The sequence below is a fragment of the Diadema antillarum genome, unplaced genomic scaffold (genome assembly GCF_040938485.1).
Source record: "Diadema antillarum isolate AM-2024a unplaced genomic scaffold, OU_Dant_1.0 seq00001523_RagTag, whole genome shotgun sequence".
NCBI classification, from domain to species: Eukaryota; Metazoa; Echinodermata; class Echinoidea; order Diadematoida; family Diadematidae; genus Diadema; species Diadema antillarum.
Genome location: NW_027272255.1, coordinates 980,701 through 1,002,856, shown reverse-complemented (window position 1 = coordinate 1,002,856; position 22,156 = coordinate 980,701). Strand labels below are relative to the sequence as shown.

Sequence of the window (22,156 nt, the reverse complement as noted above, 5' to 3'; positions counted from 1 at the left end):
TCTATGGGAACTTCGTGCTGTAGCAAAATCAAACCGTCCTCAACGGGTTAATCTTTTGGACAAGAATATTTTCATTTCACAAAGTGACAAACTGTACAGCAACATGGTAATGGAGTTGATGTAGCGCCTTTGATGAACATGAACTGGTCTGCCTGTGTGCCTAAATGTCAGCTTTCGAGTGTAGTCCCGGCACTTTTGGTCTGACGAGCCCCCTTCCATCCAGGGTCCAGGGAGCAGGTGTGTTGTAACGAAGTCAGCTGTCTTCAGTGGGAAAGCGCATATGATAACCTATTAAGACTCATCCATCCACCAAATATTCTGAATTCATTTAAACTTGCTTGATATTATACAGCCGTAATGCATACTATGCGGACTGGCCATTCTGGTGATGGATATGAACAGTATTAATAATGCATGAAGTGATTTCAAAACTCAAATTTCAGTGTAAGGCTCAATGCGAGTGACCTGTGGCACATCTACATCCAGGTTGCAACGGATACACCATGTAGGTCATAGCTATAATGGCTGATCTTGTCTAATCAAGAATGGTACTCCGTGCAAAGCCCAGCTGTGCGGTAGAGAAAATGGACGGGGTTCTTCTGGCAAAGGGCAAGAAAAAGCCTTGTCGTGTCTTGTTTGCCTCGTCAACTTTCCAAGATTGAGGTGTTCCCATTCTTCACGGTCTCTGCGGTTCAGTTCGGTTACCCTGGACGGGCACCATGGTCACAGGATTCTTTGTAGTTGTTGTTGGTGTCGTCGTTGTTTTTTCCAGAAGCCATTTGTCGCCATTTGGGCAATTCAGCAGCGGCCTCCCCTCGCCTCATTGACCTTGTTCACACCGAGCACAATCATCGACAGTTGGTCGAACGTTTGCGATGGCGAGTTGCCGCCTTTGCCATGACATTCATGTTTAAAGCATGGCCTGCTGTGTGATCAGCATGCATCACAATTGCAAATTTGTATGGGATGGGGAAGAAAGCGCCTCCCCAAAAGTGCCCTGAGAAAAGATGTTTTATCAATCCAGTCAAAAGTAGACATGAAATATGCTAACCTGAACTTGAAATGGAGTAAAGTGTTGGTAAGGGCATACTTGATGATAAACTGCAGAGTATTTTCCCAAGTCTAGCCAATAGCTTTTCATTGCAAGCATGGTAACTTGAAGAAAAATTGTGTGTGTGTGTGTGTGTGTGAGTGTGTGTGTGTGTGTGTGTGTGTGTGTGTGTGTGTGTGTGTGTGTGTGTGTGTGTGTGTGTGTGTGTGTGTGTGTAGTGTAATGTAATGTGTGCTTGATGTCCAAGGCAATATTTACTGGATATTGCACGAACTGTCACTATCAGTTTGCATTGCCTCGTAGAAACCCATGGCCTTTGGCCTGAAGTCTGTGAGACAGTGCAGAGTTTGAACGCAGCCATTGGTATACTGAACACCATGCCAAGGGGAGTTAGTCATTTCCTCTTACTCATAGGTTAAGTTTAGGGGCATATAGAGAATATGATATTCTTTCGTCCAATATCTCTCTCCCTCTCTCCCTATCTCTGCCTCTCCTCTCTATCTCCCCCCCCCCCCCCCCACAACATGTATCCCTCTCTTTCTCTCTCTTTCTCTTTCTCTCTCTGTTGGAGATTTGGCGAGGGGTTTGGGTGGGATGAGAGTGGGTGAGGGTGATGTGATAAGAGCTCTATAGGATACCCAATTAGACCACCTTCCTTTCCGATGTACCCCATATTATCTAAAACGTGGAAAGAGAGCAAAATATGGCACTGAAATAGACAGTACACGTATATAATGCCAACTACAGAGTACAATGTCATGCCAGTTCGGGGTTAGCAACCCGACAGATTGATGTTTACACACGTGCATCTAAATATTTAACCTGAAAATTGAAACTATAAAATGAAATTTCCTGATGTATGAAAAGCTTCCGTCTTGCTAGGGTATGGTAGATTTGAACTCTGCAAAAGAGTCATGAGAACTTGCTAATGATATCTTGAACAGTCCCCTTATGATATGTTTGGATTCCCGTGCTGATATGTTTACATTCCTGTTATCATAGCTACATTCCCTTAATGGTATATTTACACTCCTTTTTTGACAACTTTACATTCCCTGTAAGGGTATATTTTTACACTCCCTTACTAATGTGTTTACATTCCTCCCTTTATGATAAGTACATTCCCTTTGTGAAAACTTTGCACACCCTTTATTATATCCTTTAATGATATATGTTTACATTCCCTTTAAAAAAATGTACCAGCCAATGTGCTGTAATGTAACTTCACATTGAATCAAGTTTTACAATGTGGTTTGAGAAAAAGAGTTGGTAGGCAAGATTTAGACACCACTAGAATTTTGAGGAGGGGGTTGAGGGAGAAGAAGGAGTCTGCACAACTGTCACAGGGGGTGTTACAACCACATTTTTTCTACAAGCTCCACTTCCAGAAGACGATGCGTGAAAGTGGTATATTTGGGGACTAAACTTACGAAGAGTTGGGTATTTATACCACCAAGCAGGCCACTTTGAAATCGAGTCAGTCCCTGGTCATGGGTCTAAAATTGGAGACTTTGGTTGGTGCGGTTTGATGTCTAATCTTGATTATCGCACATCACAGGTGCTCAAGTGTTCCTTCAAGCCACTATCTGGTGCTATTCATGTACCGCCTTGCCTGTAGTTACAAGGTTCCATGTGCACTATGAAAAAGGTCATTCATGTTTCAAGCAAGTGTAAAACATACTGTGTACACCATATATTTAGCGAGTCTAATTTTTCGCAAATTGAGACTTCCCAACACTTTGGCAAGTTGTTAAATTCGCTATCGTGGAGTGCCGTAATAAACGGAGAAATATATGTATGTACATCGCATTAATGTCAGGATCAGAGTTAATATTTTTGTGTGTTGTTAGAATTTCGCCAATAGCACCATACTCGCAAAATTTGCGAAAATAAAAATCTGTGATTTATTTGGCGTCCACAGTAACAATCACACAACTACGTGATTTCTAACTTCATGGAAAATATTGAATTCTCTTAGAAGTGAGCTGTGATATAGTTTGTTTGAATATTTTTTTTCCTGCTAGTATTTACTCTGAACAGTAAAACAAAACAAAAAAAATTGGGGGGGTGGGGCGATTCACTTTGAAGTTGTTAGTAGCTGTGTTTGTGTGGTTGTTATTTGAATTTAGCAATAATTACTGTATACGCCATATATTTCGCAAATCGGGACTTTCCGACAATTTCGCGAGTGGTTAAATTCGCGATCGTGGAGTCCTTGTACTGAACGAAGAAATGTATAGCGTACATCACAGTCATATCGGCATTAGAGTCAATATTTTCGCGTGTTTTTAATTTCGCGAATAGCAGCTGACTCGTGAAATTCGCAAAAATAAAAACCTCGCGAAATATTTGGCGTTTATAGTATTGTGCCAGCATCTGTTTGCACAGATATCCTGTAAATATACAAGTAAAGCAGCTATCATAACCATTGAAAAAAAAGAAATTAAAGTTGGTGTTTGGAGCATTTTCATGCTTTCGAAAAAGGAACCATTGACCCTTTTTTTTTTCTGCATAGTGCACAGTATGATAAAGAGAAAATGCTCATAATGGAGATTTTTTTGCCTACTCAAGTATTAAATGTGATACAAGCCTGACAAACTGTCAGCAAGCATTGTAAGCAATATGTAAAGTTACAAACTTGTTGAGGTGTTCATGTCAATTTTCACATTATACATGCATGTACGACACACACAATACATACCAGGTATACACTTGTATGCTCTATATCCACAACTTTATGACCCAATCGCATTTACTCTTCTAACAACAAAGTTACAATATGTCACGCCCCTTCCCACCTGTGCCTGATTGGGGTACGAGTAGCTCCAGTAGATAATGTGCAAATGATGCACATGTCTGAGTGCATTGGTAGGAATTGTGTTCAAAAGGCATCTTTGAAATTGTTTAACCCAGGAGGCCCAGCCGATTGGGTTAAACAGCTCTTACAAACACTTGTGTCAGGTTTCTTGGGTTTGTTTGTGTGTAGGTAATATGCTGTTTGTTATTTCAAAGAAAAATATAAACCTGTGCAAAGTACTTGCTGTAAAAGTTTTAATTTTCATGAGGGGTTAATTTTTGTGAATTTTACAAAACACAGTTGAGGTGCAGATTTAACAACACTTGAAAATATCACCTCATGCTTTGGTATGTTGTACCTGAGTATCTTTGTGCACTAACAACAGCCTCGGTGCCTAATCGCGAGAACAACATCTCATGAAAATGTCTGTGACCTCGTCATTCGTGAAAATATCTGCGTGCGAAAATAGCAGATTTTACGGTACTTTATCTGTGAATAGGCCCTCTGCATTCAAGCATTAAAAGCACAGTGTAATCTACCCAAGATGTTAACGAACTTTTGTCACACAAGTACATATATCAACCTATAGATTCTATGATCATGGTGTTTGTTAATTTGAACAGTCCCACACCTGCATTTGTGTGTGTGTGTGTGTGCAATGCAGACTCTCTTTGCTGTGCAGAGTCTATGCTATGCAGTGCACTTCCATGGTAATTTTTGGGCAGAGCATTTGAATGTCAAGGTACTTAAGAAGCCAAGAATCGCAGAGGTCATGATCTGCCATGCTCCAGCCAACTTGTGTGATGCAACTCGACTAACACGTTATGGTGGATTGTATGGCATAACGTCAGACGGGGACGGTTTATGAGTGCATGCTTATTTTAGTCACCGGAAGCAATGTTAGACCCATTGGCTCATTGCCTCTGCAAAGGAACATGCTTTGCCAGTGATGCTAATTTAGACATGGCCACGTAGCTCTGTGGTTGGGACATATAAAGGTGGGATTAACAACGAAAGGGGAAGAAAAAAAAAAACCAGAAGGGATGTTCATGTAGCTGTTGTTGCACTATGTTTTGTCATAAGCCTTCATTTGCTGACGCATCATTCTTCCACAGTGGCAGTGGAGTGTAGAGTTTCTGGAGTACAATTTGTAGCAATGGTCCATGTCTGCCCTTGTATTTCTTCATAGAATCTATGATTGTTCATGTGACCATTCATGTGATTGTTCATGTGACTGTTCATGTGACCGTTCATTTGACTGTTCGTGTGATCGTTCATGTGACTTTCTCTGGGACTTCGAAATTGTGAGTATAATAGAGAAATTTACCACCTCCCCCAGGATTTTGGCAACTGAAATACCTGTTGCTTTACAGAAATCTGGTTTATGAAAGTCATGCATGTATTGCTTTCCACAAGGGATAATGTTGGGTATCAATTGTCTATGATGCATACTGGTATGTATAATTTTGCCCTGTGCTTGTGAAAGATTGTGGAGGATTTATACTCCTTGTTGACCATCTGTACTTTTAGGCCTCAGCCTTGAAACCACTGAATTTTCAAACTTCAACCCAATGCAGATTTTGTGCAGTAATTCAGGTAGAGGGGAAAGAAAAAACTCTTCCAAGAGTAACTACTGAACAAAGTTTGAATTTCACATACATGATTTCTTAAAGCAAGTACATATTTTTGGGTTCCTTAATAGAGTTGTGTGCACAGATCAGCTGCGAGGCCACTGAATACGCTGTACTGTGGGAGTGGATTTCACTCTAAATATAGCAGTGTTGAATGTCACTCTTACACTTCATTACTTTCAATGCTGGGTCAGTCTCAAAGTTTTCCAAAAGTCATGTGATTTGAAACTTTGTACACTCTCAGTTGTACAGAATAATTACTTAATGTCAAAGAAATCTTTCAAAAGTCTCCTTCAGTACTTCTTTCAGGCTTCTGTAGAAGTGACTGTTGTTAAACAGCATCTCATTACATTTCTATAAAGCTGCGATTGAAGGGTTTGAAGTTTGGGAGGAACTCGCGCACATGACACTCAATAAGACCTGGGATTAGCTAACGTGGGACCCAACGCTACAGTCTCTACACTCGTAACTTTTTCATTCAGTGCTATCTAGGGTGTGTGTGATATTATCTGGCTAGTACGTTTGTTAGCCCCTTCCCCCGCCCCTCCCTGTGTCATCAAGTTTCTTTGATTATCCCCCCTGTGTCACTTTTTTAATTTATCTAGTGAAATCTGGTCAGCTATCAAATTCAGTGTAATATGAGTGCGAGAAATCTGTTGGAAGAAATAAATTACTTCTCTTTTCTTTCTTTCTTTTTTGTAAAGTACATGTATAAGATTTCCCAGTGTGATTTGCGGGCAGGCAAATTTCTGTGCACTTGTACAGTCATTCTAAATCAGCATTTAGTTCCAAAATGGTGAAGTACACGGAACTTACAAGCTATGGAGTGGACGACTGAAACATGGATTTTGGATTTTATGTGTGTGCTTGTTCATTCAGTATTTGAGAAATATACCTTCACATTGACTCTCACAGGATCACTGCTGAACAAGAAAAACTGTTACGCTGGCTTCCAAGAAACTTGCGGCGTCTGTGGTTCATCTAGTGAATTTCTTGCGTAGATTCAAATAAAGGCATGCGTGCCCCCTCTTGAGAACTCGCAGAGCCTTGTGGATCCGAAATGTTGCGATTCGCTGTGTTTCTGCGTGCTATCGGGAATTTGTGCCATAGGAGGCGACGGGAGAGGCCATTTCCTACCCGTGCATGTAATATCTTCTGTCTTAAGGTTTCAGTAGTGGTAGCAGCAGCTGAAGTGTTTTTGACTATTAACTGTCCAATACCCCTCCTTTCCTGAGAAACCTGTACTGCAACATTAAAGTTGAATGTACTTGATTTTACTTCTACTTGTCAATTCAGTGATCAATGAATCTCATATCATGTAGCTCTTCATACATGTTATTTGTGTGTGTTTCATGAGCTACAATGTACGTGTATGTGTAAGAGATGTTTTGGCGCCAGCCCGTGAAATGAGGACCTTGCCTGTCCACTTCTTTGTGCTTTTTCTTTTCTTAATCTTTTTAGCCCGTACTCATCTTCACTTTCTTCATGATAACTTGTGCCTTACAAAACTTGTGCTGTTCATGGCCAGGACCTAAGTAGACTTGGCTAGAGAATTAGGAAACTGTGTTTCACGACAGAATCGCACTGTCTTAATGGCATTTGTTGGTGTCACATTCATGACTTGGCTTCATAAATGTAGATGGTTGCGTTGCATGGGGGTGGATATTGAGTTGTTCACTCTTCAAAAGCAAACGACCTCATAGTGAGGAAAACACTCTATGCCAGTACATTGTACATTTCATTTAAATATTTGGAGTGCCTTGTGAAAGCTGATGTTTACTCACAGAATTTCAGTATACAGCTATTAAGACACAAGTATTTTGATTTGAAATTGACTCGTGCTTAAGAGGATATGAAGAGTTATAGGAAAAGCTTTTTCAGAGGACTGAGTGTTTTTCTGACTCCCTTTTTTATTTTCCTTTTGACTAGGGGTCTGTGTTGTAAAGTAAAGTAATCCACTTGACATATATGTCAATTTCATATTTCTTGTAGCAGAAATGTTGATATGAAAATGAAACTATTCTCCATTGTCTTGTCAGCCTCTTATATCACTACTGTCACCAGTTTGGAGTATTGAAATCAATTGACAGACTTTTGTCCACATTTCATCTATTGTGCTCTAAGTGTTTATACAGCATACCTATGAGATGCTTGGAGTAAAATATGTACCTGATCAATGATTAGTATCATGCAAAAGGAGGCCACTTGTAACTTCCAACTTTTTCTGTAAAGAGTTGTATAATACAACTATTTGTTATGGAAATGCATTTTAGTATCACAATGAAAAGCTTCTCCTCCTTAGCTTTTTATTTTTGTTGGTGCAGTTGATGATTTTGATCCCAAGTTTGCATGGTGCAGTGATTTTGATAGTTAGAGCCACAAATAAGTGCCCATGTGTCTGATAGTAAATCTTCCAGAGTTTCACTGTTCTGGTAATCTTCTGTTACTTTTTGATTCTGATTAGTAATAGTTTTTGAGTAATTGTTGCATTAATTGTACTGTGCCACCCTTCTCCCGTCTCAGACAACATTTGCAGTGCTTGAAAAAATTTGTGACAATTGTACTACGCTGTGGCAGCATATTAAGTATACAAAAATTCTGAACATCTTCCATGGTTGGTCATTGTTTGAGGCTATTCATAATCTGCCAGCACCAAGTGATCTCTTGCAAATTGTCCTTTGTGCGGGTATCAAGGTTTCGTGATGCAACGTTCGTGTCTCTTTTGTTTGCAATTAACACAGCCAATCCAGAGGAATCCAGGCCTGTAAGGAAAGCTCCACCAGGGGGCGTCCCGCTGTTTGGGGCCGGAGGAGGCCCGGAGGACGAGCTCTTCGGCTCTGCGGGAAAGGCTGGCCCGGAAGGGGTGAGTGTGTGGGTTTTCTGTTTTCTTTCGCTGATTACGTCTTTTCTCAGAAAGACAGATTTGCTTCATGACAATTGTTATTTTAAAGGTGCAGTATAGTTTTGCTGAAACATTATCCAAATCCAGCAAAAATTTCATCAGTCATAGCTATCAGCTTGTTGTTAGCACAAGATGACAGCGCTTGCCTGATTAGTCACTTGCAACAGAGTGATACTTCGAAAATTAGATTTTTGCTCATTGCTCATATATGGGTAGTGATTGTAAGAGCTGGTTATCTAAGCATTCACTTGCTCAGATAGCAGTAGAGTGCTCATTAACACACTGAGCAAAAGCGGAGAACTTTGTTCATTTTGGTTCTGTTAAAGTCAAAGACTCTACTGTGCCTTTAATAGCAAATCCTTGTGTGTTAACATATCTCCATTGTGTATTACCTGCTCGTGTCACACCATCATCCATGAAAATGCCAGGACAAAAGTCATGCATTCTGTTCAATAGACGAAACTTTTATTATATTTCTCAAAGCAACCCTTAAAACTGTTATATTCATATACCAATATATCAAAGCTTTACATTTTTTTTTTTGCATTTTTTTTGCATTTTTTTTTGGGGGGGGGGGGGGTCATACCACTGTAGCATGAAAGTACATTATAGATGTGTATTTCATGTGTGTGTGCTGCTTTTCATATCATGATTTCATTGTGCCATTCATTTTCATGATGAATTTTAAAGTATTCAGACTTTCATGACAGACAGAGATATATCTGTAGTTTCTGCCACTAATGCTACACAAGCCATAATCATGGTTGTATTTCTTGCACAGGTCATTGTCCACCATAAGTGCTCATTTCTGGCATTGTGCCTACACGATGGAGAAACGCATAAAACTGTCATGGGTGGCATGGATTTAACTAGGCATGTTTCCTTGGTAGCATTTTATAAACAGGGGACAAATACCTGTAGTGCTTGCTGTATTCTGGAGTACCTTGACCCCACAAGTGGTGACACGACATTTGCTCCTGCAACAATTACTCCAGTCTTATTTTCTCCAAGGACTTAGGGTTAGGGTTGTGACAGGGTTTTAGGTTTAGTTTAATGAGGATTAGGATTAGGGTTAGGGTTACGTTTGTTGGCAAAATTTATGTTTGGCTTGTAGCCTGCGGATGCGTCATGGGAGCAATTTTCACAGGAACCCCCACAAGTAGTATTAGGCTCCCGATGCTCAACTCCTTGCGTGCTCTGAGTGCTGATTGGCTCAGAAAACTCCATAGCATTGTACACACTGTCCCAAAGTCCCTGCCACAAAAAGGGGTGATGTTAGGGAAGTTTGAATAGGCATTGATTGACAGAAAGCAAGGAATGACTGGCACGAAGGTATGATACACTGATTTTCCTCCGTGCAATGGGTGAAATCCATAATGGGGAATGGCAAATGATCTAAAAGTTTGGAGAAGGAAGTCCACAAGAATTTTAACTAGGAGATGCATGTGTTTGTGTTGACATCACCTTTTATTCTTGGCGCAGATGAAACAAGAGGATATTTTCACTCCTAATTGTTGAGTGACCTAAGTCCAGTCTTCTGTTGTAGTGCTGGTCAGTTTTGGGTCAGCTGTTCAATAGAACGTCCACCTAGAGATGATTTGAAAGTTGAGGCCAACAAGTAGTGACACACAGACCTTGAAAAGTCTTCCTGTTTTTCCTATATCTTTTCTTTTCTTTTTCCTTTTTTTTTGTGGCTGTATCATATCTTTCAAGCTTCTTTGTTATCTTCTCCTTCTTTGGTTTCTAAGGGGAGATGGATGTGACTGAAGAGAATGGCTTCCATTTTGAATGAGAGCCAGGAGGATCATCATCCTCAATATCAGGCCAATTAGTGACCTAAAGCTTGCGTTGTCAATATAATGTTACTTTGTGCGCTTGTGAGAAATCTCCTTTAATGCCCGCCAAATACACCTCACAGCCCTTAATCTTCGTAGAAAATAATCATACGGGAAGAATCCATCTCGTTTAAAGGCTCCTACCGAGAAACCTTCCCGGGAATGAGTTGTTTGTCGTCGTCGTCATGACGATCAAAGCGTGAGCGGGAATTGAGATGACCTTGGCAAAAAGGGTCACCAAAGTGCGTTACTCTCACAGTTGCGAGGTCAGTTTCTCTGTGATGACCAGGGATGGAATTGTTACTATACACTGTATTTTACGCCCCCCCCCCCCTCCCCCAGTCCCACCTGCTACCCCCAGATCGTCAGGTAGGACGCAGTAATGCTGTTTTTCCCAGATACTTCTTACCATCTCTCTTTACCACCTGGGAAGATTCACCTTGTGTCTCCCCTTTCTCATATAATCCCACCCAATTACATTCTGCTAATGGTGTTTTTCTCTCGCCACCTGTCTTGGCAATGTATTGATACCACACATAGATTTCTTCCATTTCAGATCGGTCACTTCTTTTCTTTCATTCAAATATCATGCATGTTTTATAACATGTATGCAACATATAACTTCTTCTTTTGATTGGGACTGGGCTCTTTGTGATATTCATGTCAGGTGTTTAAAGCATTGTGACTTAAAGATGCTGATGTCATTTTTAAAGATTTTTTGTGGCATTCAACCTGTAGTATACTCTATGTAAGATTCTTTTTAAGCATATATGTATACATGAATGTTGTAGGGACATGTGTGTTAGTAAAAGCATACTTTTTTGGTACAGTTTGAAAATAGTGTCATCACAATAAGGGGGAAAAATCATGTCATTCAAGTTGTTTTTCATCCTGCTTGTAAGTTAGCATGGAAGCTGTTTTTGTAGCACAATAAGAACAGCTTCAAAAAGATTAAGACCTTTGAAGGAAATCCTATTCAAAGTATTCTCTGCCCCTACTGGGATTTTTCAATTTCATTTTTAATGTCATTGTCAAATAGTCACATTTCTCATTTAATATGAAATTGTTATCGCGTCATTCATCCACTCATGCCCTCCATAGTGTGTATATTTGTTCCCAGTCATCACATGGTACAGATATTCCTGTACTGTCCAATTCAGTTTCTCATCAGTGTCATTCTGTGTGTTCAGTGTGTCTTGTGTTCAAACTTGTTCCCAGTGTATATCAGCATGCCACGTTGTCTCCTTGTACCGTATAAATGTAATATGTTCAGTCATTGTTCTAATTGAATCTCATCCATCTGACTACTTGCCACTATTTCAATGTGCATTTAATCTGATCCTCATCCTTCTACTTCTGCTTCTTCCACCATCCTCCTTCCCCCCCCTCAAATAACCCCCATCCTCACATCATTCTCTCACTCTCTCTGTAGCAAAGAAGTCTCCTGCGTAACCGTGGCAACTGCAAGCGAGACCCGCAGGTGAGGCACGCATGCCCCGTCATCAGCAGTAGATCTTAACCCGTTAAGCTCTGGGCTGCCGCTAAATGGCATTGCACATTGCCAGTTTGTACTCAGACTCGAGAACAAAGTACTTAATGTGGTTGATAATATAGCAGTGAGTAAATTTGGATGGCCTTTGTATTGTAAACTTAAAACAGAGCTCTCTTTAAAAGGTTGCCCTTTGTAGACCTGTCCCCATTTTGTGGGTGTAACAGATTACCCTACCCTAAATGCTTACAACGATACAAATCAAACGAATGTTCATCTTTTTCCATCTTTGATGTCAAATTGCAAAAATGATTATAAGCTGTAAAGATATGCTTGGGAAAAATATGCATAAATTCCCCTTGTTTAAAGCAACAGTATGCCAGATTCATTTATTAAAGAAAAAACAAACAACCAGTAGAAACCAGTCAAAGTTTAGATTTTTTATCTCCAAAGCATATCACTGGAAAATGAGAAAAAATTCCCAGGGAGCAGCAATGTGCATGTATTTCAGTGATTTCAGACCCCATCCTCCTCCAAATTCCTTCCCCATCTCTCTGAATGTCCCGTCGGAAGATACAACATAGAAGAATAAAAGATGGCAGCCGTGCATTTGGCTGTCTACTAGCAGCACTCTAACCCTCCCCTAAGCCCCCACCCCCTCCCCCACGTCAATCCCTCCTCCTGATTGTTCTCCTTCTTTGCGCCTGATTCAATTCCCTGTCACCTAATTTTCTCATCAAATTGTCCCATGCCCTTGGACGATAAACAAAGAGGAAGAAGAAAAAAACAAAAACAAATCAGAATTGATACCAGTGTTGAATTCCCATGGCAACGGTGCTTAAGAGTCCTCGTTTAAAGTCCCCAATACTAGTAGGAGAAGTAAGTGTGGATCACTTTCTTTTAAATCTTTCTATCAGACACAGACCTGAGTTGTAATCACAGTGTATCAGCAGTCATAAAGGCGTAGACAGGCCCAAGAGAGAACAGACTGTTTGTCCCCCTTTACTTTACCAAAATCCCCCCGTGTTTTGGAAGATGTCCGATCGTCCCAGAAGCCATTGTTTGAGAAATCCACAACTCATCATCCCTCCAACAAAGTTATACAGAATTCACCCCTTGAATCTTTCCCTGGAAATCCTTCGTACAGGCAGAGAAGTTGAGCCTTTGATTAGAGGAAAGAATCTCTTCATCAGATCTTGTTGGCTGCATTGGAATTTGATTATCTGTGAAAAACTACAAGGGCAGATGATGCCCAGTTACAAGGGCAGTCAGTAAAGAGATGTGTTAAAGGCATGTTGCCTGTTCAATTAGTAGGAGGCGTAAAGCATCGTGAAGCTTCAAAGTGCATGCTATTTCTTTATTTGACAGATTCACAAATTAATAAATTGAAATCACATAATTGTCTGCTATATCCTTTTGTAATACAATGGAGATCGTACATTTTCTGTAGGATACACCTTGTACACTGTACTATGGCTTGCCAAAAGAGCTACACTGTAAAAGTTACACATTTAGGTGCATGCAATATTCCTCTGTACACTGCACATCTTGTCAACATGCCCAATGTCACTTTATAAGTGCATACGTTCCCAGTAAGCAAAATACTCCTTGATGACCTTGATTCAGTCCAATCTGACCATTTGTATCCCAATATGACCTCTATGTTCCCCCTCTCCCAACTTTGACCTTTGCACCCCGACCTTGAACATGTTCCTTCCTAGAAAACCCTTCTGCTGCGCGCGTGCTCAGCTGCCATGACCCGTAGGGGTAGTGTGGTGAGTTCTCGCAAGGCATGCTGGGACTGTCACAGCCAATGTAGGCTCCTTTGGTCTGTGCTCGAACAGAATTCAGTTTTTATCATCATCATCATCGTCATCATCATCATCGTGGTCATTGTTCCCATTGTTATTAGCATCATCATCATCATCATCATCGTTCCATGATTGCCCACACTATTGTGTCCGAGACTCAATCTCCACGTACGCTATGATTTCGGTGACTGTTTTGTCATTCCATGGTTTTGAAGTGTTAGTATCGTGGAAGTCTGTTTGCATGACCAGGCTCATTGGGTATGGTTGATTTTATTCATTCTTTGTCATATTTGTCATCGATTGATCTTCAGATGAGGCAGATGAACCCACCCCAGTGATTTTATAAAGATCTTATGACCATTTCTAATCCTTTCTAGTACTTCTAGGACAATCATTGTGCTCTGTGGATCGAGACTAATTTGTTTCTTTGTTTGTTCTTTTTGGGGGGGATTTTTTTTTTCTGCAGAGTTGGAGTTTTATTAATAGGCTTTGGTATGTAGGTAATTTGGTGATATTTCTTATGAAGCACAGTATACTGGAACATGGAGACATTTTCTACCTCACAGTTAGGCTTCGATACGTTTTCTTGAAATGCTCCAATTCATGATCTTTAAAGTGTTTGCTGAAACACTTTAAAAGACATAAGTGTCTATGCAAAGTTTTTAGTTTGGTGTCACAAAAAAACTGTGGTAGTTTTGTATTTCTTTATATCACACATGTTTTGAGGCCATTATGCACTGCACATTGCATATGAGGAGGCAAGGTTTAAACCACCGTTGTTTTTAGGCTTATTTTATAGAAAATCCTGTTTAGATTTTATTAGTTAAAAGTAAAATATGATTCAAAATGGATAAGAAGTTAATGAAAAATGTCCATTCACATCACTGTGTCCGTGGTTTTGTGAGATTGGCTGGAGAAGTGAGGCAGTGGTCATTTGGTCAGGGCTGATGGTCAGTGGTTAGGTCTGATGTCACCCAAACTGAGTTTCATAAATTGCTCCAGAGCAGGTGTTAATCCATCATCTACGTATTAGTCACAACTATGTCTTCTTGTTCCCTACCCTGTGTGGTGTAATTGTAGGCCATGCTTTAATGAGAATCTAACTTAGAAACTTCTCGTTTTCTTTCTTTCTTTCTTTTTTTGATTAGGCAAATTGAACCTCTATAACATTGTAAAATATACAAAAACAAATGAATGAACCCAGAAATTAAAATTGAACTCAAACACCACTTTTGTAAGTAATTGTTAATCACCTCCCTCCATTTGGTGAATGTAAAATTAAGCTTGTATAGTGTTCAAACTGCCCCCTTCCCTTTGAAAAAGTAAGTAAATAGATTTAAGTAATTAGATAAGTGAATGAAAAAGGAAACGAATAGATCAAAATAAAAACAAGTAAAGCTTTCCCTGCGTGTACTTGAAGATACTAATTGATATTGCTCTGAAATAGCTTGAAATATTGCTATTGAAGTGGTGCTCAAAATATTTGTTTGGCATTGTCATGGCACAGCCATATTTACTCAAAACAAATAATGTGGTACTTGAGGGTCAGTCATAGTTTTACATTGTAGGTCATTACAATAGATATTTCTCTTACCTGCCCCATTGGGCAAGAGCAAGGACAAAGGCAAGGGTTCTATACATTTTCCAGGCAAGTGTCTATTCATATTACTTGCCCAACAGCGAGTTTAAGTTGCCACAGGCTAGCAGTCAGGTGGATGTACATCCCTCTGTCATGGTTAAAGAATAAACAGCTTTAGCCTATTTGACATTTAAAACATTGAAGACAAGTCCCAAGTATACTCAAGCAGGTGTCTATGGGAAATGCGTGTTATAACAAAATCAGTCTGTCCTCAACGGGTTAAAAGGACTTATGAACGCATACCCCCATTCGTGTCTGGAGTCAACACTTAAGACAGAGATTAGGAGACAAAAATACAAACAAAAATAGATGGCAGGAAAATTGCTAAGTTTAATGATGATATCTGTTGCATTCCATTGAAAGTACCATTTTTTTTGTGTAGAAGAGTGTATGCAGAGTATTCAGGTGGGCAATTACCAATGGGAAGAAACTTGTGTCCCAAGCTTACATTTGGCTGCACATCATTTGTCCTTGGTTGTAGAATATATACAGCTCCCCAAAGACACCCGTACCTTGTCTAGGAATATCTCCACATAAAAGGAAAGTTTGTAGTTTTTGAACAAATGAACATCATTTTTCCCCCATGGCAATCAGAAGGCAAACAACATGAACCTCCCTTCCCCCACCCCCCTTTTTGAGGTCAGCAGCAGTTCACTCGCAGCCAATTAATTAGCTCTTCCTTCCCTTAAGATCGGTGTCCCAAGAGGCTCTTTACCTTCTGATTACCATCGTCCGTCTAGTCTTTCATCAAAGCTCCAAAGCTCATTTTTCTTTCTTCCTGTGTCCAATAAAGATCCTGGGGGGCGTTTCATCAACGAGTTCGTCGGAGGTTTTCACCGACGAATTTGCTATCAGCCAATCAGACGCAAGGATTTACACTGACAACTGTTAAAAGCTAATGAAATCCTTGGTCTGATTGGCTGATAGCAAATTTGTCGGTGAAAACTCCGACGAACTCGTTGATGAAACGCCTCCCAGGACTTCACAGACACAAAGCAAATAAATAATGTGTGAGCAGTATTGCTTGTTTTTATTACCAAATGCATTTCTTCACTGACTTTTTGCAGTGTGAAATATGTGGCTCCATGGAAATGATCTGTATCAGGTCATAGATTAGTGCCAGTGCTTTCAGTGGTGTATTGATTGAGGTCTTTATTCCTATAACGATATTTTTCCACTTAGCTTTTTCATCAATTTATAACACTTAACACTTTCTGATCTTTTCCATTGAATACGTTTGAGGAAAAAAAAAAGGTGTACGATTAGGAATAGGAGAAACAATATTCTCTAAAGGGTTCCTGTCTACTAACCTTACTTCCAAGATGTCTACCCCCCCCCCTTCCTTGCCACCCCACCCTCTTTAATATACAGAAGAATAATGCAACATTAGGAAAAATAACCCAGTGTGGATATCTTTTGATAATTAGTTAATCATCAAAATATAATTTCAGTGTGATAATTTTTTTTTCATCTTCTTGTGTGCAAGGCTTGGATATGATGACATGTTTAACTTCATGTTAAATCCTTGTTCAAATGACAAGATGATCAATGGATTTCAAAACTTTATGACCTTCTGGAAATCACAATGCTTCAGTGTGCATACAAATCATATTAAATTTTCTCTTGAGATGTTGTCAATACCAGACAAAATTGAAGTGCTTAACCAAAGAAACTCGGTTCTCATCCATCATGCATCTTGTACCCTTTGATCTGCTGCTTGCTTTTCTGATCTGACATTATCTTTTTTATGTGCATCTTGAAAATGGTAGCAAGTTTACATCATCAACTAATTCTAATTCTATTGGTTTATCATCACTCTGTCAGTGTGTATCATTTCTACTGTCATCACCTTTTGTTAGTGTGTGTTATTTCCACTGTCATCACCTTTTATCAATGTGTAACATGTCCACTACCATCACCTTTTATCAATGTGTAACATGTCCACTACCATCACCTTTTATCAATGTGTAACATGTCCACTACCATCACCTTTTATCAATGTGTAACATGTCCACTATCATCACCTTTCAAAGCTACCTTGCTTTCTCTAACCATGATCCATTCTGTCTTCATACCATTAATATCATTATGATCCTCATCATCATCATCATCATCATCATCATCACTATCATCATCATCATCATCATCATCATCGTCACTATCATCATCTTCATCATCTTCATGATTGTCATCATCATCATCATCATCGTCATCATACACTCTTAATCTTCACTCACATCATCTCAAGGTCAGGCCTTGATCAAGGTGCTTTTAATCATCATCACTTTCATACTTTCTCTCAATGCCATAGTCACCATCACATTTTTAACACTACCATCACAAATGTTATGACATCATTATCTTCATTGTCATCCATGATGCTGTCATAGCCATCATCCAAATCGAACAACACCACCGTCATAATCTTTTACCATCACGATTATTTCTTTTATAAACTATCAATCAGTTTCCATGACAATGTGCTGTATCTTTATCATTTGATGTCTGTCATGATAATTGGTTTGGTCATTATCATCAACATTATCGCCAAAATCATCTTTTCATATGTTAGCTACTGTATATATACTCATATCTATAGCATGTAGATAAATGATTTCCAACATCCTTCAAAGCATGAATGTGATCTGACATTGTGCACTCTTTCTGTATAATGGAAGCATGTTTTACTAATGATATTCATACTTGTATGTTATATGTAATGTATGTGTCTGTTTGTGTGTGTGTGTGTGTGTACGTACATGCACACATATATACTTTTCATATTTTTGGAATCAGAAATAGCAATTATATTGGAAAAATATTTTCCAATATCTAGTTTTGATTTTAATCAAGAATTGTGTTTTGTATTTAAGTCTTGTTCAGAACATACCGATTTAATGGTTTCTTAGATGTAAATCCTCCAACTCACGGAAATTTACTGGTCAAACAATTTAGTCTGTTTGACAGCATGATGAATACAGTGACCTGGGGTTTTTGAATCAGTAAATGTTTATTTGAAGAAGGTATATTTATTTCATATATTTTCCATATTGTCAGATGGAAAATTACAAAAAGAAAATGGGAAGAAAGTATTCATACAATTCCAAGAAATTTCATACTCTTGACGATGTAACATAATCTGTATTTTATTGGTGTAAAATGCATGTCTTTAAGTAGAGCGTATGTTACTAATTTACAATTAATGTTTTTTCCTATTTCCTTTCTCCCCCCCCCCCCATATACTGCATGCTGCCCCTGTTTTCACATTATCTCCTGTACCTACTGTAACATATTTTGTGACTCCTGCAAACATTTTTCTTCATATCCTGCATTGTTGCCTCTTAATCTTTATCTTCTTTCCTTTTTCTTTCTTTATGTTTCATCTATCTCTCTGTCTATCCACTTACATTCCTGTCTGTCTATATATATTTGTTCTCTATCTATCCATCTATCATCTATCCACATACCTATCCACCTATCTCTCTATTTTTTGTTGTTGTTGTCTATGTCTTTTTCACTCTATCTCGTTCCCCCAAATATCAAAACAAATTCTATCACTTTTGATCCATGGGTGAACAATCATTCTCCCTTTGGCTTTATGATTATTTCTGTCTTATGTATATTAAATTCATAAATCACTGAAATGACCTTCCAATGACCTTCCGTCACCTCCCCAAATTTGTACACAATCTCTCTCTGACTTAATTTGTCATCCGTGTCTAACAACACTCTCATATACATGTCCACTTCCTGTGCTTGATCTGTCTCAATGTCTTCTGTTATAATATGTACCTCCACATCTTACTATATAATTGAAAAATGACACCAATCCATACTTGTTCCATGTAGCCTGATGAGGTTATTGCTGAACAAATAGAAAAACAGGTATTTTGAATATGTTGTAATATTTTTAACTGGATAGAAGAGTATTAAACATGTATGGATCATAATCCCCATTTTGTTCATCTATATTTTTTTTCTCTTTTATGCAGTCTTTAATGCCAAGATTATGATTAGCTGAAAATATCACATTAACACTCTGAGAGTTAATGCAACTCTGTGAGTCTATTTATCTCACATATCAGCAAAGTTGCCCTTTTCTGCTGAAGATCTCACTTGAATTTTTTTGATCTTGGAATAGTTCAAATATTTTGAAGCGGTCCTTTTCAAGAGGCCAGCAAAAGAAGTCAATGGCAAGATATATTCTTCATTTATGTCCCTGGACTCGGTTGTTAGCAAGTTTACATTACAGTCCCAATTTGATCATTTGTTGAAAGATGCCATCAACTAGATTGAGCTGTGTTAAAGAAAATAATGTTATAATTGTGAAAGCTTATGGGATGATTTTCATCTGTATTTGTTGCTTGTGCTCTGAAGTTGTAGTTCACATACTAGTTTTATTCACATTACTCATTCTAAAATGGTGGGTTTTTTTCTGGAATGAGCAACTCTGACAAAATTGCAGAAATCAATCTACAGATTGAAGGTTAATTAAGTGCTTTCTTTCTCCAGTGTGCAAGATGAACATCCTTTCATAATTGATAATTACCAATTCCTAACTTACCCCTCGTCCCAGCCAAGGCACTTTTAATTCCCAATTAGGTGGTGGATTACGGAATTCCGTGGAAATCGTTTCCCAGTCGTGGGATGAATTTCTCAGGCTGTGCCGAGATGCAAGCTTACGAGTGATAACTGGAGCTATGATTCTTGTCAGCTATAGAGTGCAGTTTTGGTTTTCTTTTTTTTTTCTTTTTTAATTAATGGAGCCAAGTGGGTTGTGACTTGAATCTCACTGATAGAGTTGCTTTCCCCGGAGATCAGTCCGAGGCGATTCCGTAGTTGAGAAATCTGGGGAGGTTACGACGTACATGACTAACATTCACGCTGTCATTGATTCACTTGACTGTCACTAGTCCCAACCCCTCGTCGGGGTGCAGACAGGGTGCACATGTACGTCGAGCAGTGCCTTGACTCAGAGAAACAGTTGTGCCTTTCATATTCCTCAAGAGGATGTTCATTCAAAGTATTCTACGATATTCAATATTTCTTGATGGAGATTTGTGGTGTTCATTGAACAGAAGGAAGTGCATGATGGGAAGGGAGTACTTATCCCTGACACTTTAGGAAATATAAAAAAAAAACAAAAAGAAAGAATAAAGCTTTATGCATATTTATGGTAAAATTGCGTAAGTATTACATACAAAGTAATAATGAATGTTAGGAAAGCATTTTACACCTTCCAAGATGTCTTCACTGGCTAAAATTGCAAATTGGGGGTTTCAAGTTCAAAACAGGAGACTTGATGGTTATTTATTTTTTCTTTTCTTCTTTGTGAACACAGCGGCTGGTTTGTCTTTTAAAACGATTTAAATGAAATGCAGAGTGATAAGGTAAAGTCTTTGTAAATGATGCATGGTTTGCCACAAGCAGCATTTTCTTTCTTTCTTTATTTGAAGCAGTCAATTCAATTGAAATAGTAATGGTGGGACTGTGTGGATTTTTAAATATTATTATTAACCTGTTCTATACTGAATTCTGAAAATCCCATAGACTTTATACGCAGGCCACCAGGCTCCCGTATGGAACGGGTTAATACTATTATTACTGATGTTGTTGTTGTTGTTAGGAGTAGTAGAAATGGTACGAGGGTAAGGGAAGTGGCATACTCTTAATTGTGCTTGTCATTGCTCCATGATTCTGTTGAAGTTTTATGCAGCCAGCACTCGGCCTGATCCCTCCACACTTGTTCTATCATCAATATGTGCAGTATTAAGGACACTTTTTAATCCGATCATTGTCACAATGGTTGCCAAGATTGACCTTAACCTCAACCACAAAGTCTTCTGCCTACCAGCTCTGTTTTTGCCCCCCCCCCCTCCTTTATGTCTACCAGCCCTGTTTTTGTCCTCCCCCCCCCCCCACCCCCATTTTATTGCTGTATTCCACCTGTGTTCCTAGTCACTGAGGTCGAGGTATTTTCTTTTGACTTCGACTATAAATGAAGAGAGAAGAAGTGTGTTTCTTCCACGAGCTTCTGTTCTTGGGGCAGTGACTCACAAAATAATATATTCAAAGTAAGCAATTTGTGTGATGGGTGTACACGTAACTTGCGTGTTTGTGCATACGCAGTGACATACACTGCATCTCTCTCCACCAGAACTATTTCACGTGTAATTGCCCCCCTCTCCTCCTCCCCCCCCCCCTCTCTTTTTCTCTGTAATGTACTGCAGCTTTACACAAACATTCTCTCATATACATTTTTTTTTTCATGGTTACCACATTATTCTATGTGTCTTCTATCAAACGCCATCATGGGTCACATCAACATGTGTATATTTATTTAGGAGTCACGCCCAGAGGAATCAAAGTCGGGAGGTCTATTTGCGGGCCAGGAGGAGGACCCCTTGTTTTCGGGACAGAACAAAGCGGCCCCAAAGAAAGGTACGGGAGTGTCTCAGACAGTACTGTAAAAGCGGACATTTTCACTTGAGTAATTCTATGCGCTCAGTCAGGTGAAAGGAATTTCGCATGTTTCTATTTCTGCAGAATGAAAGATATAAACTACTGTAAAAACCAAGAACATTCTGCAGCATGAAACTTTCATGAATTAGGGCCAACGACTGTTTATACGGCATCAAATTTTTGTGAATCACCACTGCCAATGCATTGTGTATACAAACACTTTTGTGAGATTCGCAAAAGTTTCATGGATGCTAAAATCTGAAGTTTTGCAATATTATTACATGTTATAAGCAAAAAATAAAGTTGCATGAAATGCGCGGAAATTTCCACACTGCAATAATGTCCACTTTCGCAGCGTGTGGTATTTATGTGCAGACGTATATTTTCCTTTCATAAGGTTGTCGTAAATGTACATAAAACTATTTGAAGGTGCATTTTTTTTTACATCCTCTTTTCCTTACTGTGCACATATACAGAAATATCAATTGCTATTTTGAATATTATGTATTAGCAAATCGAGAGAAGGAAAGTTGGTAGAT

General features: G+C 39.0%; 1 protein-coding gene across 1 annotated transcript in view; it reads left to right on the top strand.

Annotated features, from left to right (window-relative positions):
- Positions 1-22,156, top strand: part of LOC139710359 (uncharacterized) — a 163,504-nt gene that overhangs the window by 95,455 nt on the left and 45,893 nt on the right. The window contains exons 14-18 of the mRNA XM_071622282.1: positions 8,221-8,342; positions 11,649-11,696; positions 13,427-13,480; positions 19,005-19,040; positions 21,500-21,596. Coding sequence (XP_071478383.1) covers positions 8,221-8,342; positions 11,649-11,696; positions 13,427-13,480; positions 19,005-19,040; positions 21,500-21,596 — 357 coding nt within the window. The remainder of the gene's footprint in view (positions 1-8,220; positions 8,343-11,648; positions 11,697-13,426; positions 13,481-19,004; positions 19,041-21,499; positions 21,597-22,156) is intronic.